The sequence below is a fragment of the Fusarium coffeatum genome, assembly GCF_003316985.1.
Source record: "Fusarium coffeatum strain FIESC_28 chromosome Unknown BRIP53273_contig_54, whole genome shotgun sequence".
NCBI classification, from domain to species: domain Eukaryota; kingdom Fungi; phylum Ascomycota; class Sordariomycetes; order Hypocreales; family Nectriaceae; genus Fusarium; species Fusarium coffeatum.
The window spans coordinates 108,865-136,336 of record NW_022157851.1 but is presented as its reverse complement, the minus strand read 5'-3'; the positions used below and the strand labels follow the sequence as shown (position 1 = coordinate 136,336).

The 27,472-nt window shown below is 48.0% G+C and overlaps 12 protein-coding genes across 12 annotated transcripts; 8 read left to right on the top strand and 4 right to left on the bottom strand.

The window, feature by feature from the left end:
- Positions 1–9: 9 nt before the first annotated feature.
- FIESC28_02502 (uncharacterized protein) lies at positions 10–1,113 on the bottom strand (the record flags this gene model as incomplete). The annotated part of the gene is made up of 5 exons (XM_031156651.1): positions 10–50; positions 104–307; positions 361–703; positions 759–863; positions 922–1,113. 5 exons carry the CDS (start codon positions 1,111–1,113, stop codon positions 10–12), a joined length of 885 nt encoding a protein of 294 aa, XP_031019320.1.
- Positions 1,114–1,384: 271 nt separating this feature from the next.
- Positions 1,385–2,077, top strand: FIESC28_02501 (uncharacterized protein; the record flags this gene model as incomplete). The annotated part of the gene is made up of 1 exon (XM_031156650.1): positions 1,385–2,077. One exon carries the CDS (start codon positions 1,385–1,387, stop codon positions 2,075–2,077), a length of 693 nt encoding a protein of 230 aa, XP_031019319.1.
- A 1,057-nt stretch (positions 2,078–3,134) lies between these two features.
- On the top strand, positions 3,135–5,540 carry FIESC28_02500 (uncharacterized protein; the record flags this gene model as incomplete). Its single annotated transcript, XM_031156649.1, has 1 exon — positions 3,135–5,540. The coding sequence occupies one exon, from the start codon at positions 3,135–3,137 to the stop codon at positions 5,538–5,540; it is 2,406 nt and encodes an 801-aa protein (XP_031019318.1).
- A 2,325-nt stretch (positions 5,541–7,865) lies between these two features.
- Positions 7,866–8,666, top strand: FIESC28_02499 (uncharacterized protein; the record flags this gene model as incomplete). Its single annotated transcript, XM_031156648.1, has 1 exon — positions 7,866–8,666. One exon carries the CDS (start codon positions 7,866–7,868, stop codon positions 8,664–8,666), a length of 801 nt encoding a protein of 266 aa, XP_031019317.1.
- A 462-nt stretch (positions 8,667–9,128) lies between these two features.
- Positions 9,129–10,625, top strand: FIESC28_02498 (uncharacterized protein; the record flags this gene model as incomplete). The annotated part of the gene is made up of 1 exon (XM_031156647.1): positions 9,129–10,625. One exon carries the CDS (start codon positions 9,129–9,131, stop codon positions 10,623–10,625), a length of 1,497 nt encoding a protein of 498 aa, XP_031019316.1.
- A 3,121-nt stretch (positions 10,626–13,746) lies between these two features.
- FIESC28_02497 (uncharacterized protein) lies at positions 13,747–16,035 on the top strand (the record flags this gene model as incomplete). Its single annotated transcript, XM_031156646.1, has 2 exons — positions 13,747–14,002; positions 14,060–16,035. The coding sequence occupies 2 exons, from the start codon at positions 13,747–13,749 to the stop codon at positions 16,033–16,035; spliced, it is 2,232 nt and encodes a 743-aa protein (XP_031019315.1).
- A 2,265-nt stretch (positions 16,036–18,300) lies between these two features.
- FIESC28_02496 (uncharacterized protein) lies at positions 18,301–18,823 on the bottom strand (the record flags this gene model as incomplete). The annotated part of the gene is made up of 2 exons (XM_031156645.1): positions 18,301–18,323; positions 18,673–18,823. 2 exons carry the CDS (start codon positions 18,821–18,823, stop codon positions 18,301–18,303), a joined length of 174 nt encoding a protein of 57 aa, XP_031019314.1.
- Positions 18,824–20,089: 1,266 nt separating this feature from the next.
- FIESC28_02495 (uncharacterized protein) lies at positions 20,090–21,397 on the top strand (the record flags this gene model as incomplete). The annotated part of the gene is made up of 1 exon (XM_031156644.1): positions 20,090–21,397. One exon carries the CDS (start codon positions 20,090–20,092, stop codon positions 21,395–21,397), a length of 1,308 nt encoding a protein of 435 aa, XP_031019313.1.
- A 507-nt stretch (positions 21,398–21,904) lies between these two features.
- FIESC28_02494 (uncharacterized protein) lies at positions 21,905–22,788 on the top strand (the record flags this gene model as incomplete). Its single annotated transcript, XM_031156643.1, has 4 exons — positions 21,905–21,949; positions 22,175–22,289; positions 22,343–22,422; positions 22,477–22,788. 4 exons carry the CDS (start codon positions 21,905–21,907, stop codon positions 22,786–22,788), a joined length of 552 nt encoding a protein of 183 aa, XP_031019312.1.
- A 210-nt stretch (positions 22,789–22,998) lies between these two features.
- FIESC28_02493 (uncharacterized protein) lies at positions 22,999–24,072 on the bottom strand (the record flags this gene model as incomplete). The annotated part of the gene is made up of 1 exon (XM_031156642.1): positions 22,999–24,072. One exon carries the CDS (start codon positions 24,070–24,072, stop codon positions 22,999–23,001), a length of 1,074 nt encoding a protein of 357 aa, XP_031019311.1.
- A 1,442-nt stretch (positions 24,073–25,514) lies between these two features.
- Positions 25,515–26,338, top strand: FIESC28_02492 (uncharacterized protein; the record flags this gene model as incomplete). Its single annotated transcript, XM_031156641.1, has 2 exons — positions 25,515–25,593; positions 25,644–26,338. 2 exons carry the CDS (start codon positions 25,515–25,517, stop codon positions 26,336–26,338), a joined length of 774 nt encoding a protein of 257 aa, XP_031019310.1.
- A 182-nt stretch (positions 26,339–26,520) lies between these two features.
- FIESC28_02491 (uncharacterized protein) lies at positions 26,521–27,183 on the bottom strand (the record flags this gene model as incomplete). Its single annotated transcript, XM_031156640.1, has 1 exon — positions 26,521–27,183. The coding sequence occupies one exon, from the start codon at positions 27,181–27,183 to the stop codon at positions 26,521–26,523; it is 663 nt and encodes a 220-aa protein (XP_031019309.1).
- Positions 27,184–27,472: the final 289 nt, after the last annotated feature.

Here is a 27,472-nt window from a genome sequence, read left to right as displayed (position 1 = left end):
AGCCCTGTCTTACGCCGCGTCAGGCTTGACAGCATAGATCTGGAATGAGCCTAAGGAGAGTCAGTCAGCCACCTGGCAAAGAAAAAGATATGCTTGCACGTACCTGCCCACTCATTGAAGTCAGTGACACCTGAACGGTCAATTGACATGCCATCGCCTGGCTCCAGGGAACTCGTTGATTTTGAAGGAGCATACGAGGATGAGTCCCCAGCTAGATCTCCACCTGCGCTCTTGCAACAGGAAAGCGGAGCCTCATTGGCAGTGAAGTAGACATTCAAGTCACTCTTCGTGTCAACAATCAGAATATCTATCAGCAAATTAGTTCACCTTCTTCAATTCCAGCAACACAATCCAACCTACTTCCAAAACCAGCATTATTAAGAAACTTTTCATACTCGCCAACAAGACTAGCACCAGCAATGCATCCAACATACAAAGCGACATCTCGTCTTATCTCATCCGGCAACTCCTTGCGCGCAAGTATATCGCTAACTGCGACACGTCCACCTGGCTTCAGGAGTCTGAACATTTCATTGAAGACGAGTTGTTTCTCTGATGCTGGGACGAGATTGATGACGCAGTTGCTGATGATGCAATCTGCGGTGGCGTCAGAGAGAGGGATAGATGTAATGGGGCTTTCGATAAATTCGACGTTTGAGAGGTTCATAAGAGTTTTGTTCGCGTTGGCTTTGTCTATCATGTTCTTCGTCAAGGTCAGATTTGAGTTGTGTTAGTGGCTCTAACAAAGGTGAACTCACTTTATTCATATCCACGCCAATGGCTCTACCCGACGGACCAATCTTCTTAGCAGCCGTCAAGATGTCGAAGCCAGCTCCAGAACCAAGGTCGATGACGGTCTCGCCCTGCGATAGCAGTCAGTCAAAATCTTTGCGAAGGTGTGCAAGACCTGAAGAAACTTACCTCTCTCAGCTTCGCGAGTGCAGTGGGATTACCGCAGCTCAAACCAAGATTTGCATCCTCGGGAATGTCTCTGAGTTCTTCATCCGTGTATCCGAATGCTTTTGCGACGGTTTGTTCATATTTACCGGTGGCGCTCTTGGAAACTGAGCCGTAATGGTCGCTGACCTGTTTGTAAGTCTCTTTGGCATCCATGTTGTTGGTTAATAGTTTGAAGAATGAGTTGATTTTAGCTCGTGTACAATGTTCAGTGGCAGGTTTATATGTTGTTCACATTGAAATGTCGATATGTCACCGTTGCAAAACCCCAAATGTGAGATACCAATGAGCTCTGTTCGTCCACCACCATACTGCACATCATCCAATCACAGATCGGAGATGATTACTAAGGTTGGGGAACGATATGTCACCATTTTGGGTCAGAACTCCTCGTCAGTGACATATCGATCTTCACAAACATTTCACCATGCCTAAAGCAAAGGCAAAACGAGTTTCTGTTCAACATACTCGAGACCGAGTCCGGAACAATCAGCGTCAACATCGTGCTCGGCGGAGAGATTATATCGCCACCCTAGAGGGGAAACTTGAGGAGGCAGAGCGGACCATCTCGAGGCTCAAAGAACACATCAAGGGCCTAAAGGATGCCGACGGTGCTTTAGACGCGACAGAAAATATGGATCCTACTGTTGCTGGTGCAAGCGACTCGATAGTCGTTGGCTCTCCTACGGATAATGTTGATCTTCCCGTGCCAATATTCGGCGACCTTCTCGGATTACATACCAGTCCGCCTATCGCATCACCTACCCTGAATCCTGCACCCATCTTCACATACTCTACGCCATGTTTCTTGTCAGAAACTACAAACTACACATACTCACTCCCAAATCTGCAATTACTCGTACCGACACCGACATTTGCGACGGATCCAACAACAAATTCATCTTGTCAAGAGTCAACAATTCTTTGCTCAGAAGCATACATCCTCATAGCCCACCAAAACCACAAACACCTCTCCGAAAGCACCATAGCAGCCTATCTATGGCCCAGCTTCCGCGCATCAACATGTCCCAACGAAGGATGTCGCGTTGCCACAAGCACGTTATATACCCTCTTGGCATTCATCAGCGACGTTTCCAGCACTTATCAGGAACTTTCCTAGTATTCGCCAGGAATTATTTCTTGCCTTGGCTCCGCGATGTGGGCAGTGATCGGCAGGCTGTTTCAGGTGTCGGATAACACATCCACACTCGCTTACGGAGGAAAGGGAATGGTTTCCGGATTGAGGGGGTAAAGCTTGTTTTTCATCTTGTCCTGTGCTTGGCGAGGGAATTTGACATCATGAGTTTTGATGAGAACTTCTGGCTGCTGGTTGCTGACCCCCACGTGGTGGCGATATTGCATGTGCCATTTGCTTGCATCGGCAGTTGTCTTGGTTCAATTTCGATCTTGAGCTAAAATTGCAGACAATGATGGCATGGGTTGAGATCTTCTACAAAAAACAAATGACTTGATCTCGCATACAGAGCGGTAAGGTCTAGACCTCAGCAAGAAAAGCTCAAGATCAATCAATGCGAAACATGCTCTCCTATCACCCCTTCTCACCAATCATTGCCACAATTCCCTCAACATTGCTTTTTCACAGAGCCTCCATTCACCCTTAATAAAATCCTTGCCGAAACAAAATTCGAGCCTCAACTTTAACTTTCAGGAACTAAAACATCCGCCAATCAGAAACCTGCCATTTGAAACGGCACCTTTGTTATCGTTGGTGCGCTTCCAATTGACCAGGGTTGGCATGATCCACCCAAGGAAGCGAGATGTTATCACTCTGTTCTTGATCACGTATTTTGGAAACAGTACCAGTTTGAGAGAGTTGAATCCTGGTAAATCCTCCTGTCAAAGCTAATTTTGACGGAGAAACATACATATGTTGGCTGAATATGGTTAACGTCCGGGATATTAAAGGTCTCTTGCATATGTGATCGTCATCCATCAAGCATGCAAGCAAGTACACCAGGATAGAGAGTGAGCAAGGATAGTAAGGGCGAGCAGCATAATATATATCACATCCCACCTCCATCAATGTGGTTTCTCTTCCCCAAGCCACGCTTCTGTCATTCTTTCCACCGCAAGCCCGGTGTTTTTCCAACTCTACCGCAAGCGGTATCCTTTCTTTAAACGACCCTGGCGGTCTACCACATTCATTCACTTCCAACATGCGTTTCACACTCTCTACCATGGCAGCCCTCCTGGGCCTGTCCTCAGCCCAAGGAATTCGCTCCTCCGCCTACACCGATCCCAAAACAGGCATCGACTTCCAGCGCTTCGTCGACGATGACTATTCCGTAGGCTTCGCCGTCCCCGAAACTCTCGGCAAAGACCTCATCGCCCAAATGGTCTTCCCCGCTGAAAAAGGCGCTGGATGGGGTGCTATTTCTTTCCGCGGCGGTATGATTGGTGGTATGCTCTTCGTCGCATACCCTAACGGGGATGACATCGTTACTAGCTTCCGCATGGCTAGCTCGTATGCTAATCCGGAGGAGTATACTAACTCTACTGTTAAGGCGACGCCTATTCCTGAGGGTACGTTCGTTAACAGTACGCATGTTTCGTATACTTTCCTCTGTGAGGGGTGTGTGGAGGAGAAGGTTACTAGTTTGTTGAACGAGAGTCCTGTTTTGGGTTATGCTTGGAGTTCTATTGCTGTTGATGCTCCTGCGGATCCTCAGGCTGTTCTTTCGTACCATGGTGCTGGCTTTGGTCAGTTTGGTTTCGATATTAAGGGTGCTGCGTCTGCCAAGTTTGCGGACTGGGCTGCTATGGCTAAGGAGACTGTTTCTGCTCCTCCTACCGGTGGCAACGGCACTGTTCCTGTTCCTGGAAACTCTACTATCCCTCCTACCACTTCTAACATCACCTACGATGTCATTGTCGTCGGCGGTGGTCCCGCTGGTATCATCGCTGCTGAACGTCTTGCTGAGAAGGGTCTTAGCACTCTTCTCATCGAGCGCGGCCCAGCCAACACCGTCGCTCTCGGCAACACCGCCCAAGCACTCCCCTGGAACAACACCCTCACTCCCTACGACATTCCCGCTCTGGGAAGCAGCATGACCAGCATGGCTGGTACTAAATTCTGCAGCGACACCGCCTCCACAGCCGGTTGTCTCCTCGGCGGATCCTCCTCCATCAACGGTCTGAACTTCATCCACCCACCAGAGCGCGATTTCCAACGCTGGCCTCAAGGCTGGAGCTGGAATGATGTCTCTGCTGCCGCAGACCGTCTCTACGAGCGTAACCCTGGAACTACTCTTCCCTCCGACGACGGAAAGTACTACGATGACATGACCTATAAGGTCCTCGAGAAGTACCTCAGCGGCAAGGGCTGGAAGGAAGTTGACTCTATCGAGTCTCCCAACGAGAAGCACGAGGTTTACTCTCGTTGCTCTTGGTCTATCAAGGATAACATGCGTGCCGGTCCTGCGCGAACCTACATGCCCTTCGCCAAGGCCCTTCCCAACTTTACTCTTAAGCTTGAGACCAAGGTCATCCAGCCTATTCGCAAGGGAAGCATGATCACCGGTGTCCTTACTCAAGCCGCGGACGGAAGCAAGCAGGTCATCAACGTCAAGGCTGGTGGTAAGGTCATTCTTGCTGCGGGTGCCATGTCTACTCCCCGTCTTCTCTGGAATGCTGGTATTGGCAAGTCTGATGCTCTTGCTATTGTCAAGGAGGGTTCTTCTCGCACTGGTGTTACTCTTCCTGCTGATACCATTGATCTTCCTGTTGGACATCATCTTCAGGATCATGCTCAGGTTGTGTTGCAGTTCAAGCCTAAGACCAACTTTACTGCTTACAAGTTCAATGACATTGCTACTAAGCCTGTCGCTTCGGACTTGGATTTGTACATGCAGGGTTCTGGTCCTATTACTCAGGCTGCTCAGCGCATGCATCTTTGGACATCCGCCAAGGGCGCTGATGGTCGCACCCGTTACCTTCAGGGTACTGCTTCTGCCATGGCTGACGGCGTTATTACTGTCCGTACATTCCTCACCCATGGAACTTCCACCGTTGGGGAACTCGGCATCGCAGCTGCTGGCAACACTCTCCTCAAGACCAAGCCCTGGTTGATCGACCAAGAGGATCGTAAGGCCATGGGCGATTTCGTCCAATACTGGCTCGACCTTACATCCGGCAGCAACTCTACCCTCTCCTACATCACCCCCGGCGCCACCGTCGAGGACATCCTCTCCACCAAGATGATCAGCGGCGACCACTGGATGGGCAGCGCCAAGATGGGCACCGACGACGGCCGCAAGGCGAACGGTAGTGCAGTCGTTGATCTCAACACCAAGGTTTACGGCACTGATAACCTTTTCGTTGTTGATGCTAGTTTCCATCCTGATTTGCCTACTGGTAACACCCAGGCTATCATCATGATTGGTGCTGAGCATGCGGCTGAGAAGATTGCTGCTCTCAAGGTTGTTGGTGGTGGCAGCAACTCTACTATCCCTGATCCTGTTTCTGCTCCTACGCCTGTGCCTACGCCTTCTAAGGGTGTTAAGTGTAAGCGAGCTGCCCGGGCTGCTCGTCGCTCTATGCACTTTCGACGATCCATGTACTAGATGGTAGTTAGTATTTGATGGATCTTGGAATCTTCTTTGTATATTCTAGACAGCTGTAGATAAAAATTAACCTGTTCAATCACCAATTCATATCTTATCTTATGCCAAGTGAAGTGTAATCAAGCATCATCATGCAAATGCCATTTCGGGACGCCCCATTTATAATCCCCTTCCTTTCATTCCAATTGGTCAATAGACCTCGGTTTCGCATTCGTCATAAGCTCGGGATCGGGTCCTTCCAACTCTCCGTCAACATCCTCCCCCAAAAATCCTAACCTTTCTCGCAACGAGTGCGAACATATCATTCCCACTCCAGTCCCAACGCACCGGTACCAAATGGACGACCAGTCAAAGTCCACTCGCGTGGGGTACAAAAAGTCCCGAAACGGCTGCATACGCTGCAAAAAGCGGCGAGTCAAGGTTTGTGCTTAAACTATCCCGTTCTGACTCGTACTCCCCCTACTGACTTGTGACTGTGCAGTGCGATGAGGAAATTCCTTGTTCAGCATGCGTTAGGCATAAAGTTGCCTGCAGTCTTGAACATTCTGAATCAGAGTATCAGCATAGATCTCTACGTCCGCCAAATCCGAGCTTATCCGCACCCAGTCCTGCGTCGCTAGTATCAGGCTCACTATTCTCGAATCCTCTGGATGAACCGGATTGTTGGGTTTCTACTGCTGAGCTTATGATGCATTATACGACTGTTACCTATAAGACTATGATGTTTTCTGAGGCTACGACTGCCACGTTTCAACAGCATATGCCGCAAGAAGCGTTATCGTACCCGTTCTTCTTACGGCAGATTCTTGCCTTCTCGGGATATCATCTTGCGCATCTACATCCGGAACGTCGACATTTCTATCTTCTTCAAGCATCCAAGCATATCAATTCTTCTATTCGCGGCATAAGAGAAGCACTATCCGAACAAGTAACTTCCAAAAACTGTCACGCGTTATACGCCAGTACGACATTTATCGTGGTGAATAAATTCGCCGCGTTTCCCAACTGCGATGATTTTAGAAGTCATAGTTGTTCATTGCCTGTGCAGAGTCTCATGGAGATTTTCAGTCTGGTGAATGGCATGGAAGCAGTGCTGAATTCACCTGGTGCAGAAGGACTCATCAGTGGACCTTTGAAAGAACTTTTCTGCGAAACGACGAATTTGCACACGACGAGTTATCTCCTCCGTGGCTTAAGCGCAAGATTACCTGAACTTGCCCAACGAATATCGTCTGACTTCATGGAAGATCAATGCAGAGCAGCTCTCGCATCCGCTATCGAAGCAATCACCGCAAGCGTGAACGATGCATTAGCGAATCTAAATAAAGCGTCGCCTCCAGAGCTACGAGTAATTTTCTCATGGCCTATGAAAGTCTCGCGAGATTTCTTGGATTTAGCTGTATCTGGCCATCCGTTGGCGTTGGTTATTCTGGCGTATTATGATATTTTGTTGTACTGGGGAGAGTCGGAGTATTGGTTTTTTGAGAATTGGGCTGAGACGCTTATTGTTGCTATTGTTGAAAAGGTTAGGGGGTCTACGTGGGAGGATTTGTTGGCTTGGCCTGTTGAGGTTATTTTGCACAAGTAGAGTGGTAGACTGAGTAATGGTAGAGATACAGACTAATTCTGTTTAGATAATTGTATTAATTTGAGAGTTGATTACTTGTCGCTTGGTCTTTATTGATCGTCGTCGGATGGCTCCGTTAGATAGCACTAATGGTGGCGATCGGTCAGCTCTAGTGCTTTAGTTAAGCGCCAGATCTTCACTTGAAAGACCAGATGATCTTGAGGGGTAATAAAACAATGAATATCAATCCAATCAAGGTTATAAAAATTCATCGTCTGTCTTTCTCTCTTTCATTGACATAAGACAGGAGCGACGCCACCAATTGAAGTTGTGAGATACAAATTTCTCAAAGGTGCACCGATCAATTGACATTTTTGTGCAACGCCAGCCACTCACCACAGCTCGGTTTCCATTAATCAACACCAGAAATTGCCAATCATCTCCAAATTGAACAGTCACGATGAGAAAGCCTTGCCAAGATTGTTAATCTGATTTTTAAGGCTTACAATTGATTTAATCTCTGCAGAGATAAGCGAAGGATTCGTCCCAATTTTATGTATGTCTCTGCCATCTGGCAAAAGCAAGGGTCTACCTTGATTAGGAATGTTTGCTTACGCTGCGCCTGTTGGGAAATGACGATCATCTGAGTTTTTCATGCAAGGATTCAATCCTTCTAATACTTATTAAAACAATCTCTGCACATTTTTCTATCTCAATTGCTTCATCCAAACATCATGGCAACTACCGGTACCAACACAATGGCAGACACAACACCCATGTCAGAAAAAGTGGCGCGACCACCCCCGATTCTCTGTCTAGGCGCTATCAGAACAGGCACGGCCTCCCTAATGAAAGCCCTCGAAATTCTAGGCTACGCCAACGTGCACCACGGCTGGGAAGCTTGCGAACGAGACGACATGCAGTGGCAATGGCCCCTTCTCGACCGCGCTGCCGACGCAACATACTCCAACATTCCAACCTACAACGGCAAAGGCTTTTCTAGGTCTGATTGGGATGAAATATTCTCCGAGCACGACGCGGTATCGGACATTGGCTCTTTATTCGCTGGATCGCTTATCAAAGCGTATCCTGATGCGAAAGTCATTCTCGTGGAGCGCGATATCGAGAAATGGTACAAGAGCGCTCTACCTATTTTCGAACCAGCGCAAAATCCACGATTAAGAAAATTCGGTATCAAGATTGGTGATTTATCGGGTATGGAGAGTGCGAAAGCGAGTTATAAAATGCATCAAGGCTGGACAGGCGCATCAGATCCGAATCATACTGTCGATCACATGAAGGAAGCTTACGTGCGCCATAACGCTCTAATTCGAGAGAATGTACCGGGCGACCAACTTTTGGATTTTCAGCTGACGCAAGGATGGGAGCCGCTTTGTGCATTTTTGGGAAAAGACGTGCCGGATGTCCCGTTTCCGCATGTTAATGATTCCAAGGAGTATCAGGCTCGGGGAAAGAAGTTGGGGCAGAAGATGATGGGGAGGGCTGCTAGGAATGTTTTGTTGCCTTGTGCGAAGAAGGACTACAGGATTAAGGAGTAGAGTTTGATATGGTGTTTTTGGTTAGACGGCAGATGTGAATCGCAATGATATCAAATGCTTTTTCGCTTGACGTCCAGTTTGTTCTCATCATGTCTGATGGTTGGTTGTATTACCATTTTAGGCCAAGCGTACTCAACTCTGCCCACTGCCATTGCTCCAAGCCAAGAGTTCGTCCTTCATCCCATTGGCTTCATGTGATACTATTTCAACCACTAGTCCAAATCTCGGGATTATGATCTCAATTACCCTTGGTTTAACCTTGGATTAGCATTTTAAACAACAAGATTGGATGAAGATGACCGGCCGGAAGACGGCTCGAAACTCCGAGAGCGGAGTAAAATCACCTCGACGTTGATTGAGAAGAAGGTATATCAAGAGGACTCCAATCACTCTGAGATCTACAATTCCCTTTTTCTCTATATCTTCATATTCTCAGATCAGATATTGTCAAACTAAGCAAAGATGACATCTCCCAAAGATTACAACTGGCACCAGTCCCAGCCTGGAGTCTGGCAACGTCCCCTCGACGAACTCGAGCAATTCTACACATCAATGGTGGTTCTCTACGAGGGTAGCGGCCGCATGTTCTTTGGAATCACAGGCCATATCTCTCTGTCCATCAAGACTATCACCCATGCTGGATACGAAGTTGACCAAGCGTTGCGCAAAGCATGGCTTGCCTTGCGATATAATCACCCTACACTAGCCTCCCAAACTACCCAAGGCTCAAATGGAGAATGGATCAAGACATACAAAACTCTTGACACAGAAGACGAGAAGAATGCTTGGGTTGACAAGACTCTTATTGATATCGCCACCACTCAGACAGGAAATGAGTTTGCAAACTCATGGCAACCAACACCTAAAATACCAACCATGTACGTTGTTCATCTTCCTACCGAAATAGGTTTTATTCGGAGAGATCTTGTCTTTCGTTCTCCGCATGATATCATCGACGGCATTGGAACACTCATGCTTCTGAACAATTTCATCGCTCTTGCGGCAGAAGCTCACGAAAAGGGCGATGCTTACGAAGTTCCTGCTCTGGACGGAAGTGAGACTTCAAACTTGAGTCCTTCATATCGCATCGCTGCCAAGATTCCCGATAAGCTTTCAAAAGCTCAGGTGGAAAGACTAGATGCGATGGCCGCTCAAAAAGAAGAAGTGGCATCCGATCCCAACGTCGAAGTCCTCGCTCTTCCTTATCGCAAAGGCGAGACTGTTCCAGGTCGTCATCAACGCGTGGCTCTTACCCTTACTCAAGAAGAAACTTCACAGTTGCTAGCTGCTTGTAAGAACGTTAAAGCAACACCAACTCACGTCTTCCACGCAGCAGCAGCCATCGTCATGCGCGATCTTCAAGATAAACCTGCTGAGACGAAGAAAGTGCGGTATATCAACTACATCCTCCAAAATGAGCGATCAAACTGCTCTGAGCCGTTTAATTCTACGAGGCATCCTGCTGCTGTGTATCATTCTGTTTCCGGACAGAGTTTAGTGGTGGATATGGATCTCTGCCCGCCGTCAAAGCACGAACTTGACCGTGAAGAGTTCCTTACCGTCTTACAAACTATCAAGGACTTTTATCTCACCGTCAAACAAGACCGGGAGTTCTACATCCTCGCTCCAACGATGTTCGCCAATCTAACACCCACTCTTCCCGCATCGCCCCGTCCATTGCCCATTGCCCCACCAAAAGTCCATCCCTCAGTATCAATCTCAAGCATGGGACGCGTTGAAAGTATCATAGCACCTGAGACCAAGGCTTTCAGCGCAAAGAATCCGTGGGTTACGGGTGAAGAGCTTGGAAATGGACTGGGATTATTCCTAGGGACATTTCGGGGCGAGATGGAGTTGAGTGCGGCGTATAATGATGCTTGGCATACGGAGGAGGATGTGACGGGGTATTTGGAGCGTTGTAAGAGTGTTGTTTTTGGGGGGCTTGGGTTGAAGGCATAAGTGAGGTAGATCGGGACAGATCGTGGAGGCGGGTGTGGCTTGGTGGCGCGATAGAATCGTCGGTGGCGTTGGGTTGGAGATTTGTACCTGTTATCGTGAGAATTGCGGTATCGAGCATTCAGGACATAAGGAGGCGCTAGATAAGACTGCTTGTTCCAGAAGAAAGAGTAAGCACTTGCTTCGATTGAACATTATTCGATCGAGATGGTCCAAGGTCCAAGGCTTATCTGGATAACACTTATCAGTCCTTCGTCAGTTATCGTCGCCAAAGTCCCAGCAGACAGCATCCAACATGCTGAAGGAGATATCTAGGTCCACAATCTGTGTTTGTCGCTGTGTTGTTTTTGTCCATATACCTTGGAGGATCTCCTCCTCAAAGAGAGACTCAAAATAGAAAGGAAACATCACCAACAAAGTTCAAAGGAACAGAAATCCTAAAGCGCTTAGAAATCCGTCGTTATGTCACGCTCCCCGCCCTCTCAAAGTTCCAACACGCCAGATAAGTAACAATTAACGACATCCGGAAGGTCAAACAACCCAACCTTGATGGATTACCACGCCGCAGTCCCTGACCCAACACACCGGGAACTTCTGTGGCAATAAAAGGTTCTTGATCAAATCGGTTTATCAAGGCCCGCTTCAAACCGTTCGCCTTCTGCCCTACCAACAGACATCGCCAGCCTATCAACATCCATCAAGATGTCCAAACATGCATAGATCACCAGTAACGTTTTATCGATCTACCCAACCCATCCTATCTGGAGTCTAGTGGGGCAAAACGCGAGGTCACCGAGGTGTGCCCCAAAATGGAAGCTCCCCCAGGAACCTTTGACAGGCTGGGGTAAAATCGGACCAGACTACTTTAGGAAGCAAATGATATGGGGGTTGATAGGGGCGAGAGTGGACTTTGCATGGGAGAGGGCGGGATTGGGTCGCGTGCATGGCATGTGAAGGAGCTGAAACGGGATGCAAGAATAGGAAGCTGGGATGATCGAGAAATGTTGTCTTGTTGGACGTGTTGGCTATGTTATGGAGTGGCGATGGAATGTCGATGTTGGTTATTACAGGTGGTTGGTTTCGTTACTAGAGCCAACAAACTGAAATCTACCCGGTATTAATTTCACACTTCAAATATTGTTCTCAACCTGGAAATCAGTTGCTTGGGTTAGATCTCTCATCATCACAAAAAATGAAGCTTACTTACCCTTGAGCCGCGCGACATCTCCAAGTACCAATCCGAAAATACAGTATGAGCTTACTAACTTGAATCTAGACCATTAATCACTCCAACAATCAACAGGGATCATGATCCCGGTTATCATCCTTGGATCCTTCCAAAATAGACATATCTCTCTCGCGTGGCAAACGATTGATAGCCCATCGCGCCCTTTACAGATACCCATCAAATGTCAATCCAATTGTGCATATCGCCCCAGTCTTGGCCCATCGCCGAGATATCCATGATCGTGGCAGGTTCGCTGATCTTCTCTTTATTTAATAATTTTCGGATTTCAGCGATTTCTGGAACACTTCGATATTGGATATGATCACCGTGATGGCGAACAGACATCAAATGCATGAGGTTGCATTGATATCAAGAGGCAAACATGCCCCCAGATTCCTACAGCTGAGATAATTACCATCACGATCGCGGAAATCGTCCACTATGGGTCGTTGGTTGTACAAAACAGGGCGCGTAGACGGCAGATGCGAAAACAGGTATAGTGGATTTGACAAAAGTCCGTCTTGTAGCCGCTCGTGTGATTTGATTCCTACACAAAGTCCCGCTGGGAAAGGGATAGCACAGCACAGCACAGGGCTCTTGTCCTTGGCAGTACTGACCTCGGCACATGGGTGCGGAATTTAGGGCCCTGCCAAGGGATGTCAGTTTAATGCGGGGGAGGATCTTGCAGTCATTGCAGTGAATTGATGCAGTAAACTCATCAATGCATCTGTATATTTAATTAATTAAGTAGATGAATATTGTGGTAGTGTGTGGAATATCGATGACGTTGGACATCTCGTGATGGTCTGTACGGCAGTGACCCAAGACAATGATTAAAACACCAGATTTGTATCTTCTTATCTAAACGACAATCCTATTCCGTAGTCGGAACCAACAAGAGCCCCACGTATCGCATCCGTTATCCGTTCCGTTGGAGATAGCCAACCTAACAAAAAGGCCCTTCCTCTTTACTCCAACACTAACAAAGGGTCCCCGCAGGGCCATGCCAAGCGCAACAAAGGTTCCCCGAGAATGGTCAACCCTGCGCGGACACAGACACTGTTTTGGGTTTAGGCTGTTGTTGGTTCTGATACAGCGCTGTAATAACATGGACAAAATGAAAATGATATGGGCTGGGGAAGAATGAGAGCTGCGTTATCGGACATTAATCAGGAGATTCTACAAGAGTCATATAGGTCTAGACTTTTTGTTTGGGGGATTGCGTGATGTTTTTGGAGTAATTTATCTTGGCTACTTGGCGGAACAGGTCAAGAGATCTTAGACCGTCTGGGCATAGACTCTACTGTATTGGAGTGGTACTGTAGTGTTGTAGTCGCACCAATTGATGTGACCCAATTGATCGCCCAATTAATAACCACCAATTATGCATCAAGTAACCATCAAGATAACCATAAACCTTGCACCCATTAATCAGTGGCGTTGCCTCCCTCCCTCTCTGCCCGTTTATCCTTCTCGGTGCCACCCGCCTGCCCTCTCTCTGGGGGTGGAGCCATACCATGTCCCCTCAACCACCCATGTAAACAAAAGTTCACTGCCATTTCGGGCAGCTCGTTTTGCTCCAATCCGGTTAGACAGCCACAGATAAGACTGGCGTCGCCAATCTTTGTAACGATTGTCGTAAAAAAAGGATCGTTTGTATCTCTTGCTTTTTTGGGAAGTCGTGTACCGAGGATTTCTTTGATGGTGGCACTTTTGAAACCGCCTCCCGAAAGAGTATGGACCTTGAGATAATTGCCCCATGCTGGTACTGCACTGCGACATAGATAAATATCCCATAACCCACGCCTAACTGCTCATGCTTTTGTCTTCTCAGCCAGCTTTCTTTTGGGGATCAACGATTCAAGTATTGAACTGAATCAAGCCAATCAAGCCAAAATGGTTGCCGAAACTGTCGTCCCGGACCGTGTCCCTGCGGACACCCTCCAGCCTGGCTACGATGAAAAGGAGCCTCACAACATCGACATGGACCTCAAGTCCGAGGCTGACAGCGAGGATGAGCGCATCACCGACTTGTTCTCCAGTTTCCCTCCTGCAAAGGGTGTCGAGCACGAGCCTAACCCTCTGACTGCTCGTGCCGTCATTGTCGGTATCGTTCTTGGTTCTCTTGTTAACGCTTCCAACGTCTACCTGGGTAAGCCTCCCCTACATCTGATATAATGCTTGTGATGTGGGTGCTAACGATTTGTAGGCCTCAAGACTGGTTTCACTTTCCCTGCTACCATGTTCGGCGCCATCTTCGGATACGGATTCATCCTCATGCTCACAAAAGCCCTCCCCAACATCCCCTTCCTCGGAGGCAAATTCGGACCCCAAGAAAACTCCATCGTCCAAGCCGCCGCCACCGGAGCCGGTGGTATGTCCGGAGTCTTCGTCGCTGGTCTGCCCGCCATGTACCGTCTCGACCTTCTCTCCGACGACCCCAAGAAGGATTTCGGCCGTATTCTCACCATCACTCTCGTCTGCGCCTTCTTCGGTCTCTTCGCTGCTGTTCCTCTCCGACGATTCTTCATCATCAATGTCGCTCGCGAGCTGAACCTTGTGTTCCCTACTCCTACCGCTACTGCTATGACTATCCGATCCATGCACGCTGTTGGATCTGGTGCTAATGATGCTATTCGCAAGATCAAGTCTCTTGGTATTGCTTTCATCATTGCCCTGCTCATCATCTGTGTTGGACAGTACGCTGATGGTATTCTTCACAACTGGCACATCTTCACTTGGTTCTACGCTTGGTCTGGATACACCGCTACTGGTCTCCTTGAGCCTGAGAACTGGGGTTGGTACATCCAGCTTACACCCGCTTTCTTCGGTTCTGGTATCCTCGTCGGTCTCAACGCTGCCTTCTCTTGGTGGGGTGGTACCGTCGTTGCCTGGGGTCTGATCGGTCCTCTTCTGGTCCACTACGGCGAGTGCATTGGTATCCAGGTTGGTGAGGGCAAGTGGGAAGGCATCACTCGATTCAGCGTCATGACCGGTGTCGACGACCCTGACTACGTTCCCTCCCCCCGATACTGGATGCTTTGGCCCGGTGTCATGGTTCTCATGGTCTACTCCCTCATTGAGTTCTTCCTCCACGGAAAGGTTGTCTACGACGGTTTCAAGTTTGCTGTCCACGAGTCTGCTCGCTCCATCAACAACCGCCTCGTCGCCCGTGGCACCCACAACTCTTGGTTCGCCAAGCAGGCCGCCAAGGCTGATGCCGACGGTGGTGTTGAGGACTTTGCTTCTGCTCAGGACCAGGTCCCCACCTGGGTCTGGGTCACTGGTACTATCGCTGCTCTCATCCTCGCCATGGTCGTCACCGAGGTCCAGTTCCACATGAACGCTGGTCTTGCTCTCCTAGCCTGTATCCTTGGTGTCGTCTTCGCTTTCATGTCTATCTACGGAGGTGCCGTCACTGACTGTGCTCCTCTCACTGCCTCCGCCAAGGCTTCCCAGCTTGTCTACGGTGGTATCACCAAGGGCAACTTCGACGTCAAGTCCGCCCAGCGAATCAACCTTGTCGCCGGTAACATTGCCTCTGGTACTGCTGATGTCGCCAACTCTCTTGTCAGCGACTTCCGCGTTGGTTTCCTCCTCAAGACTCCCCCCAAGCTGCAGTTCTACGCCCAGGCCATGGGAACTCTCGTCTCCGTCTTCCTTGCCCCTGGTATCTTTGTCCTGTTCATGTCTGCCTACCCTTGTGTCTTCAAGCCCAGCGATGATCCCGCGGATATCTGCCCCTTCGCTGCTCCCTCCGTCGCTGCTTGGCAGGCTGTTGCCACCGCTGTGACCATGCCCAGCATTCCCATCCCCAAGTCTTCCGCCTACTTCTCCATCGCCATGGGTATCCTCTGCGCTGTCCAGGCCATCGTCAAGCACTTCTGGCTCGTCGGATCCCGCGAGAAGTACCGTGACTGGCTCCCCAACTGGATGTCCGTCGGAGTCGCCTGGGTTCTTGGCCCTGACTCTGGCTACGCCAACGCCATTCTCTTCGGCTCCATCACCGCTTGGTGGTGGCGCAAGTGGTTCAACAACCACTTTGAGATGTACGCCTTTGCCATCGCTGCCGGATTGATCGCCGGTGAAGGTTTCGGTGGTGTCATCAACGCTGCCCTCGAGCTCGGCAAGGTTTCCGGTTCTTTCAAGGGAACTGAGATTGCTCTGCCCGGTGCTGAGTGGTAAATGCCATAAATAATAGTCTAGTTAATGCGTTATGAGCGTTTGAAAGGGTGGTGGTTGATGAGAAAGTTAGCGATAGTTTCATGATCAGTTCTATGTCAGTCAGATACGAGTATCTGCATATACCCAATAGATCAATAATTTGATAACCTACTCTTGCATACTTCAACGTGAATGATTTTTTTAATCTATTGAACCATGATTGCATGGAACTGTCCTGTCTGGCCGTTTGATTAGAGACAGTTGTGGCGAAATCGTCGAGGAGGACGTTGGTCGCCGTATCGGGAAACGTGGGTCATCGTCGGCCCGCCCCGCGAGATAACCCAATCGCCCTCTCTAAGCTTGAAGTGCATCGAACCAATGACTCAAATGCTAATCCAGAATGGCAGGAACTATCCACTGTATGTAAATCAATCCCAAGTCAAACATCGATCATGTAGGTGTTCGTTTCTCTTCACTCGGCTGGAACCTGACCAGGACAACTCAACATGTGATTCGTTTTTCGCTCTCGGACGATTCACTCGAACAAGGTTACAGTGGTGGACAACCTTCCTCTCATCTCATCTCCTGAATTGTGTTGATTTGAACTGTACCACTTGATGACTGACCTTCAAAAACCTTGAATAGATCTCATCTCCTGATCCGTCAGATAGCTGTGCCATTATTCGTTGTGTTGATTCAACCTGTACGCGTTAAGAGACGTGACTTTCAAAAGAGAAAACTTAGCTAGTCATCCATCAGACTAGCTTTTCTCAATGCCCTTACACTTCCAGCAAAACATCAGAAATTCTCTGCTTCCACGGAACCTTCTTTTTTTCCCTGCCTAAAGACAAGGTTTTGGCTGGGTATATAATGCCTCCCTCCTTCCCTTCTGTTCCTGTGCTCTTTCTTCCCGCAACATCAACCGCCTACGCTACCTGCCCCTCATCATCAACATACTCCATCCTACATCTTTACCCTCACACATCAATCACACCTCAACTTATATCATCACACTATGGCGTTGAACAGTCTTCAAATCAAACTGATCATCGGCACTTTCATCCTTATGGCCATCGATATCATCTGGTTCTACTTCCACGATATCCTGACCGACTGGTTCGATCGTTTGATCGCGCCATAGACTTCGCTTTCTTCTGGCCTCAAATCATCAGGTAGAGAGCATATATGATTGGTGTAGCACCATATACATCGACACAATCCGCAGGTATCTTCCATTAAACAATAAAATCCGAAATCATATTCTAAAGCCCTGCTTTGGCTGCAGTATGTAGACCATTTGTACAGTCTTTTCCACGTGGGTTAGCCCCTTTAGAGAGTAAAAGTTTGGCTATCTTGCTTTTATTATTAAGGAGAGAAAGATAAAGAGGAATAGCCAAAGTGTCTTGCGCGCTACTAGTAGTGTATAGAGGTAGGAGCCCGGCTACTATATCTATTATTCCATAGTATGCAGCAAAGGAAACAAGGTTAAGAGAAAGAAAGTATTGTATACTTTTAAGGAGTAAAAGTAAGAGGCTATTAATAAGACTAAAAGTCTAGGAAGGGGAAGATATTAGTAAGCGCAACCTCTTCCTTTTGCTCCATAGTGAAGTAGATGTTATAGAGATAAGCTCTAATAATACTAACGGTGAGTCTAAGCAGCGAGAGTCATTTGTAATAAAGCAGTTCCTCAAGGGCAAATATGGCGACGAAAAACCTTTAGCTGGGAAATGTTGTTTCGATGGGAGGTGAGAAGAGCGAGTAACAGCCGTTCACAGTCGGGATGATGGCATCATTATATAGCTGTATATGAGGTTCAGTGGAAGATTCTAATCAGCCTAGACTGTCCACTCGAATTAACCCATTCGCTGAAATATGGCCTAAGACAAGCCTACCAACAGATATAAGATATCTTATCTTATTATATTTACCGCATATGGAAACTATGGAAACTCGAATAAGTTGGCCACCCCCATAGAGCATTGGCAACTTATATGCGGCTGAAACTACTGTCCTTCCTTCTTAACTAACAAGCTAATGAACTTAGTATGTTCTGGCATATACTTTAAACCCTAACTAAAAAACAAGTGTATATAAAATAGGTTTTCTTAATATACTTCTTTTATTCCTTCTAAGTATACCTTTCTTACTACTTTTTACCCCTACTAAGGATAGTAAAGCTAGAAAGCCTTAGAAGGGAAATAGGGCTCTTTATTAGTTTATTAGTATAATAACTAAGGTTAGTACTACTAATAACAAGGATATATGTAATAAGATTGAGGCAGATCGTTAAGTCTTTCCAGCAACAGGCACTGGTTACGATATAGTCTATTACGTTCGTTTAACTTAATCCAGAAGAGTATGTAGTGGCTAATAAGAATATTAGATAGAAACCAGTATTCGAAACTAAATCATTTCACTTGCAACATGAATTCATATGGCTATTTGTTTTGAAGGACTAGAGCTATCCAACGGGGAGCCTTTTATACGAAATATATATATCGAATATAATTCCCTCCTCAGCTTCCTGCTACTTGCACCATCCTTCTGTGGGGGAAGCATCATTAGTACATTGAATAGAGGGGTAGGTTATACTCGGGCATACCCAGAAAACACTGACTTAGCAGCCGCGCATGCAAGAACCGTTGCAGCATCGGATACCTTGAACACAAGCAGAGCAGCCAGCTTGGCGAATGGCAAGCTCAAACTCCTCGCGTGTGACTAGTTTGCCCGGGATCTCGGGCTCGGGAAGAACAGCAGCCATGGCAACAGAGGCTGAGAAGAGGGCGAAGGCGACGGACAAGAACTTCATTTTGGTGTTGTGTGAGAGGATGAATGTTATGAAAAGATGTTTTGTGGTCAGAATGGTGAGATAGTTTGTGCAGGATATCTGCTGCCTTTTATGTCAAGAAACTACCTCCAAACCGCTTCCTTCTCGAGTACGACGGCGGTCACCGAGATCCGAGAACCTTCCGAGATGATTGGATAAGTGGTTCACTCCTCGATCCTTCTCGTACCGGGGCCAATAGCAGGTGATGATCATATCAATCAGTGGGACAACATGTCATATAAGCTTACTTTACAGTTACCGCTCGGCAAGTCTTGCAGTCAAGTAGACCAGACCTCGGACATGTTGGATGTAAAGGGTGAGGGGTTTAAATTTCTTCCATTGGGGGCGAGTCTTTGAACCCTGCTGGGGCCGGGACCTTGGGATTCCCTGTCGCCGGTCGGCTGATGTACCTATTCTAGCATGGAACACCAGGTTAACATGCCCAAGGCTTGTTATTATATCGACATGTTGGGTCTCCAGAGCTAGTCTGAGTGCTTCGTATAAATTGGCTGTGAAATCATTTCTTTGCTGTGGCCCACAGAAGGAAGAGGCGTATGGCGGGCGAACAAGCATAAATCTGACGACAGTCATGGTCGCTAAAGAAATATCCAGACTCCACTACTGGAGCAGTACTTCGGAAGTCACATGCGAACAATTTTGACTAGATTGAAATATTATGATGAGTGGTATTTCCACGCAGAATTACCAGGAGGAATCAAGGTAGTTCCAGGGTCACATCTGCCTCAATTTAGGCAACTTGGAAGTATGTGAATGAGGGACGTCTGACTTACTGACAGTCTTTGTTCCTGAAACACAATGCATCTAATCGTACAAACATCACCTGAGCCAGCAGTAGTACAACCATCACAGCACGAGTTGTAAGATATGCAAGATCAGAATTATTAGTTTCGATTTACTATCATTACCTACGGAGAGACTACATACATTAGCGTTTGGCGCCGTTTGCCATAATCAATTAGGGGACCCCTGCCAAACTCGCCATCAGCCCCAATGGCGTCCAAACTATTGGGTTAAGGTGCTACGCTAATGTACTAGATTGGGCTCTAGACCCGTCCTCAATCAATATTGTTAGGTTGAGGAGACAAAGTAACGGGTTGTAAACGAGAAAAAAAGGAGAAGTAAAGACAAGGTTGCAACTGCATTAAATAGAGGCGTTATCTCTTACCGTTTTCCAATCTATTTCGCCACCTTCTCAGTTTTTTTTTGCACGAGGATTGTCTAGCAGAGATGTCTCGTCATCTTGTTCGTTCGTTTATCTTGGCCACGGTCCTGAGCCCTCTCGTTAATGCAGGACCATGTCGCCCTTCTCAGATTTCCGCCTCAAGCGTTGCTGAGAGTTTGACCCAGAGTGCCTCATTGCCGGCAATTACGTCTTCTTCTGTCCTCACCGAGACGGGCTTGTACTCTGATACCACCTCCGAGGACACTTCTACCGCGATCTTTTCGACACATGACGAGCCCGACTACGAGACTGCGACTACCTCTGCTCTCTCGATAGTCGTCATTCTCACTACTAGCGAGACGATATCATCCCTTGCTGTCTCGACAGATACATACACGGCCTTTAGTGAGACGGAAACATTAACCGCGACAACCAATGACCATCTCCCGACAACTATGACTGATGCTTCTTCAACTACATCTGAGCCCGAGCCCGAGCCCAGCTGCAAAGATGGCTTCAAGAACCCCTTGCCCGAACACACTGTTTGTAACTTGAAGGGCGGCGCTACTGGAGATCTTACAAAGATTGCTGACGGCCCTGGCCTAGTTGATGGGGTGGAAGAATGTCGCGCCGCCTGCAAAGAGCTCGATGGCTGCGATTCATTTGTTCTCTTCAGTGGCCAGCCTTGCGCATTGTTCTCTGGTCGCCCTGACTTTGTATCTGTCGTCAGCTCTTCCTCAGTAACATGGTTCGATATGAACTGTTTTTGCGAAGAGGAAACCACGATGCCAGAGCCCCAACCTGAGCCTGAATCCAACTGCAAGAACAGCCTCAAGAATCCCCTTCCTGATGCTAAGATCTGCGGCAAGAAAGGCACCGCTACAGGTGGCGTTCAGTCCCTTGCTACTGGAGACAGGGGCTCGTTGGAGACGTGCTTCAAATCTTGCAAAAACAATCCCCAGTGCGAGTCTGTTGTCTGGAAGCAGGATCTACTCTGTACCTTATGGTCAGGCCGACCACTGGATGTACAGGCCTCTCAAGCGGACTCTGAGTGGTATGACATCGACTGTTTTTGCGAACAAGAGATCAAGGAAGACGAACCGAGCTGCAAACGTTCAGAGGATGCGGTTTGCGGAATAATGGGAGACGCACTTCCCACGATGCATTATTATGGTGAGGGACCTAAAGACTCGCTTATAGAATGCGCCGATGCTTGTAGTGCAAACGATAGTTGTGGCTTCTTTATGTTCGAGGATAAGATCTCTTGCGATATGTATACTGGTGTGCTTTCCCGTACAAATGGCAGGGCGACTTATCAGAAGTGGTATGACGCGACCTGCTTTTGCGGAGAGGAAATCCGCCCATTGGGCTAAGGGAGCCTGATGAAACTAGACTCGAGCCAAGTCGAATCGTCTCGAGAGCCCAGTTCAAGCAGGGAACATATATCTATAAACCACAGAACAGGCTCATATGAATAGTAGTGTTGGTCGAAAATGCTTTTTCACACGTGTAATGTAGCATATTGAACCCTCCACTTGACCTGGGCTGGAATAGGTAATAGTAATAAGAATAAGAGTGGTTTTACCCTCGGACTTCAACAACCAACAACATGTTGCATTAAATAAGGGTCCTGGATTGCACTAGACTGTGAACGCGACTCGGCTACATCTTCTTTTCGGCCGACTTGGCAACCTTGGCTCATCTTATTCCACGCGATCTCCTTGGCAGTCCCACTACAACGGGGTGATTGACACATGGTTTGATCACGACTGAAATCACAAACCATTTCCCTTTTATAATAAATAAGTTTGCCCTGAGGAAGGCAATTTCTATTTAACTTTCCTTCACTCAGTTGTCTTAGAGTCCGGAATCATACTACAATGTTGTTCTCTACGCTCCTTCTTACATCTCCCTTCGTCGGGGCTGTAAGCGCCTTTACTATATACAATGAGCTTTAGGCCAAGAACTGGATAGAGAAAGACCATTTAACCAAAGCTTGTGGCAAGGTTCTCTTGACCAACATCGACTGCGATAGCGATCTCGACGGCATGGGAACTACAGGCTGGCAAGGCTTGCTCGAAGATGATCAAAACTTAACCAGAACTAATGGTATCTGCGCCAAGAAGTGCGGCGATTCTCTCATGAAGTAGGTTGAAGCCTTAAACAAAGACTGCGCCGAGGAAGACTTTAAGGAGGGTGGTATCATGATCGAGGGCCAAAAACAACTTTGCGACAAGGATACCAAGACAGGAAAATATTGCAAAGGTCCGTCCACAAGGTGCTCTTTAAGTGCCGCTAAGTACTAACTCTTTTCTCAGAAATCATCGAGGAGTTTCCTTATATAGGCAATGATGTCGACAAGGAGTTGCCTCTCAAGTACCTCTGCGAGCCTTGCTATGTCAGACGTATCTGGTCACTCGATATTAGCCATTGTAGTCCCGCCAACGGCTAGATCGAGGATCAACGTGAACGCATAGACAAGGAATACCCCAAGTCAGTCTTGGCTGAGAAACCCGCAACAGCCGCCGCCGATAAGACTCTCACTACAACTGCGACGTCATCCAAGTTCTCAAAGGTTCCAACCACAGTCCAAAGTGGAGATGAGACCATCACTACCGCCGAGACCACCCCAACCTCAACAACCACATCGGCAGAAGTGACTGATTCTCCAAAGGACAGTCTAGGCGGCAAGGTTGAATCTGGCAAAGCCGGAAACTATTGGGGCTTCGTGCTTGTTCCGGGGTTGAATGTGTTTCGACTTTGAGGTTCAGGTGTTTCTTAAGTAAAGAGCAGAAATTAACTTCGCATAAGCCAATCTATGTAGGACCCAACGAGTGTGTCTGAGGGCCATGGAAACAATCCGAGCCACTGCCAATGCCTTCTCCTCTTCAAACCTTGGTGTAACAACCTGAACACCAACATGCCCTAAAACCTGAACTCGGTGTTTTCTGCTACCTCGTTGAAAGTACTTGATCTAATGACCAGCGGTACCTGGTCCCTTAATCTCAATCTCAAAACCTGTTGCTCGAAGGCGATCTACAAATGTCGCCCCCAGAGTTGAAGGGGTCAACAGACCAGCTTTCAACTGATGACCGTCTTTAATTTTGAGCTTATCGTTGATCGTCGCTGCTGCCTCGACAGCTAGAATGGCCACCATGTCAACCAACGCTCCTTGGAAGGCGAATCTGGAGAATGCTACTGGCTCTGGTGATCCATCAACGTAACCGACAGCCTTCCACCCTGCGCTTTCAGCCTTTCGACTTTCTGTTCGGTCTGGTCCTTCTCCCGGATTGAAAGACTTTCCTCGAAGAAATGTTCGGAGCCACGGAATGGCAAGCAGAATGATGCCTAGCTTGGTGACAAGGTGGATGCACGCTGCCGAGAGGAAGCCTTTTGCTGGACTATACTCTTTATAACAGAACCCTTTACTAAAGGTCTCTTGGTCCAGTGCTGCTGAACGTTGAACAACTGAATCATTTCCCCAAGCAACAAACGATATCGCCAGATGTCCGAGATATTTATCATAACGATATCCCAGCAAACCCTTGCCATTACCCTCCGTGAGCTTGGTATCAGGTAACAATACAAATGGATCAGAAGTCAGCCATGCCCCAATCCCATACGTTTCGGCGACGTCAAGAACAGTGTGCAACGAGCCACCCTGCATGCCAAGCATGGTCATCTTTCCATAGCCAAAAACCTCAGATGCTGCCGGCAAGTTATGAATGCCAATATATCGTGCGATGAGCCAGGCTGCAAGGTCGGACGGGGCACTAGATCCTGATATCGCTAGGATGATGGTTGCACCTGGTATCATGGTCATTTCATGATAGTTGTATATCACTTCAGCGACCCATAATGTCTCGGTGCTGAAATCGACATAATGGGTCCCATTTCGGGCACATGATTCCACCACTGGAGTTCCCAAGCGATGGTAAGGTCCAATTCCATTGATGATAACCTTGCTGTCCTCAACAATAGGATCAAGACCTTCTGAGTCTAGCCGAGGGATGATGTAGATGGTCGGGTGAAGTCGGTCTGGATTCATAGCACATAACGATTGACGCGAAGGTTCTAGCTTTTCTCGTGAACGGCCTGCGAAACACCATCCACGGTTTACATGAACCACCCTTTTTGCCATGCTGCGTTACGGGCAGCATATGATGTCCGTCGAATGGAAACGGCCGGAATCAATTGGACGAAGTACAGTCTTTCTCATTAAACAGAGCATTCTGCGGGACACGCCAATCCCAACAGCCATTTGCTTCTACAAATATAGTCGAGTGACCACGGGACAATACTCGGCGGCGAAGCAGCAGTTTACGCAAGGGAGATCCAAAACAAAATCAGAGGAGGCGAACCAGACCGCCCCTCGACGGGATCAAGGCGGATAATGGCTCTTGTCATGAAATCCACTCCGAACTAGATGGCTATGCACTGGGCCGTGCAGCTCGCCAATAAATTGAAATAGGTCCGGGTGTCGCATAGGTGCGACACATGGTGTTCTGGGTTCGGCGTTCGGCCATGGCGGGCCACATATGCCCGCTTGTGAAGCAGAGAGGTGCTTTAGATGGCCGATACCTTGACGGACAACTTAGTAAGGTCTCGAGACCTACGCTTCGGAAAAAATCAAGAACAGACTTTCCACAAGGCATTACAAATCTTCTTCCCACACATGACCTTTTTATGCCTTACCCGCACATAAGGTCTAGGCAGGCTACATGATGCCTGGCTTACTTCGCTCCGGGCTTTGTCGTGGTCCTTCCACCAACAGCAACTTTTCGCTGGCGTCGGAAGAGAAAAATTCGGTCGGCAGCTAGTAGTTTAGAAAATTCACAATAAAATATACACCTTAAACTTCACCGTACTTTTTGCAATTTTCAGTACCTTGAGCTGTGACGATATTCTTTCGGCCGAGGTCTCTGGTACTCATACATGATGTTCTTCCGGGTAGTTCATCTGCTTATAGATCTCAACCACCGAGCAGGAAATGATCTACAAATTCCCCGCGCTCGGTACATCTCCCACCGAGCTCACCAACCACCTGTTCGGATGTTAACGAATAGATTTCTTCCAGAATTCAACGTTACTTCTTGGCCGTTGTACTAGCAACCCCGGAATCGACTAATGCATTAAGCATAATTCTATCATAGGGCCGCCTCGTGGCAGCTGCATACCAACTTCCAATTTCATGAATTAGTTCTCTCCGAGGTGCATTAATCCTGGGGTCAAAAGTGCCGGGCTGAACCCTGTAAGACTAATGTTTTGACTTCTATAACTGGTGGAAATGGTCATATCCTTGTCGGCATTGCGGAGAGAGGCCCGGATCAGGTAGCTTCGGAGGCTAGATCGGTACATTCCCGTTTCGTGTAGATGTTGCCTTAATTCAGGGTGTTGATGATATGCGATGCATCGAGTAGATATAGAACCTCAGATCGCCAAGTTCTTGTGTCTTCTTGTCTTGTCTTGTCCCAAGGAACATCATCAACCATGAAGTTCTCTGCATCTTTCGCGGCTTTCGCCGCTGGAGCTTTCCAAGTCGTAGCTGGTCAAACAGTCTACTTCGCTGGTACGTCTCACCCTCTCTACCCGTCATGAACATGTTCTAATAACTTCTAGGTGACTCCACCATGGCAATAAGCGGCGCCAACGACGGTGCTACCGACGGCTGGGGCAACTACATCGGCAGATACCTAAAGGTCAACGCCGTCAACAAAGCCATCGGCGGCCGCTCAGCCCGATCCTACACCAACGAAGGCCGCTTCAACGAGATTATCAACCTCGTCAAGCCCGGCGACGTAGTCGTTATCGAATTCGGCCACAACGACGGCGGTTCACCCAACAAGAACGACAACGGCCGCTCTGACTGTCCCGGCACAGGCAAAGAAGTCTGCACCTCTGACAAGACAGGCGAAAAGGTGTACACCTTCGTCTTCTACCTCTCACAAGCTGCAAAGGCGCTCGTTGCCAAGGGCGCTCATGTTGTGCTTAGCACACAGACTCCTAACAACCAGTGGGAGACTGGCAAGTTCGAGCCTGGTGCGCCTCGATTTGTGGGATATGTTCCCATTGCGCATAGGGCTCTGGCTAGTTCTAGTGTTACTTGGGTTGACCACTTTGCTGCTGTTACCAAGATGTATCAGAAGCTTGGTAACCAGAAGGTTAACAGCTTGTACCCCAGGGATCACACTCATACTAGCCCCGAGGCTGCGGATTTGATTGCCAAGGCTTTTGTTCAGGCTATCAATGAGGAGATGAATGGACGAACTGGTCTTAAGTCTTTGATCAAGACTCCTGTTACCAACGTCTACTAGATGTGTCGAGAATTGGATATTATGGGGAAGTTCTGGAGATGAGTTATGATACGATGAGTATATATGATTAGTGTATATACGCCAATTGGCAAGCTATCAATCGATTACCATTCCCTTTGTCGTATAAATCCAAATCCAGTCCCGACTCATTCTAGTGACTGCCGTCTTGACAAACTCAGTCCTTAATTCCGAATAACCACTTCCTCCTTAACATACAATCCCTCCACCGCAACCTTGACCAGAAACTTCGCAGCACTAGCAGGCGTAATACTATCACTCATACTCATTCCAACTCCATTCTTCCCAAGGGTCACAACATCCTTCACACTCTCATCTTCATGCTCCAACTTGACAGGTCTAACAAGACTCCAATCCATCCCCGTCTTTCTAATCTCCTTATCCAACAAATTGTGATCCTCAAGCGCATACTTGATATTCGTCAACCCCATAAAAGCCCTACTCAAAAGCGGCAAATTCTCCCACGAATCACCCACGCCAGCCGTAGACATGACCACAATACGTGTAACACCAGCTTGCGACAGCACTTCGCAGAGGTTGGCGCATGAGTCTGCTAGCAAGCGAGGAGCGCCGACTTGGGCTGTGAAGGGACTGTCTGATTTGCGGGGTGTGTTGAGCGTGAAGATTGCTGCTGCGGGAAGTCTGGTGGCGATGGCTTTGCGGATGTCGTCTTTTGAGAGGGGAGAGCCGATGATTGTGGTGAGGTTTGGACTGGCTGTTAAGGAATCTGTGCGGACGAGGGCTGTTGCTGTGTGGTTTTGAGACAGGAGTTCGGATAGGACGTGTCTGCCTGTACGGCCTGTTGCCCCTAGGAGGAGGAAGTGCATGTTATGGATGGGAGACTGTGACAGCGAACAAGTGGATTTGTGTTCTCTCGGTTTCGTATAGTAACTTTTAAAGGTTGTGACAACGATAAAGAGAATAGATGTTGTGTTTTTGATGACGAAGAGAGATTGGAAGAGCGACTCATTTATACATTTCATTCATCACGAAGCTCAGAGTCAAAGTTGAGCTGTGATTGGTCCGTTCGCTCATGATGCTCTTCTGGAATAGCGTCACATTCTCACGATGGATCTTAGCACAGACGAACGGTTTTAGCGTCGCCGAGAGAAGCTC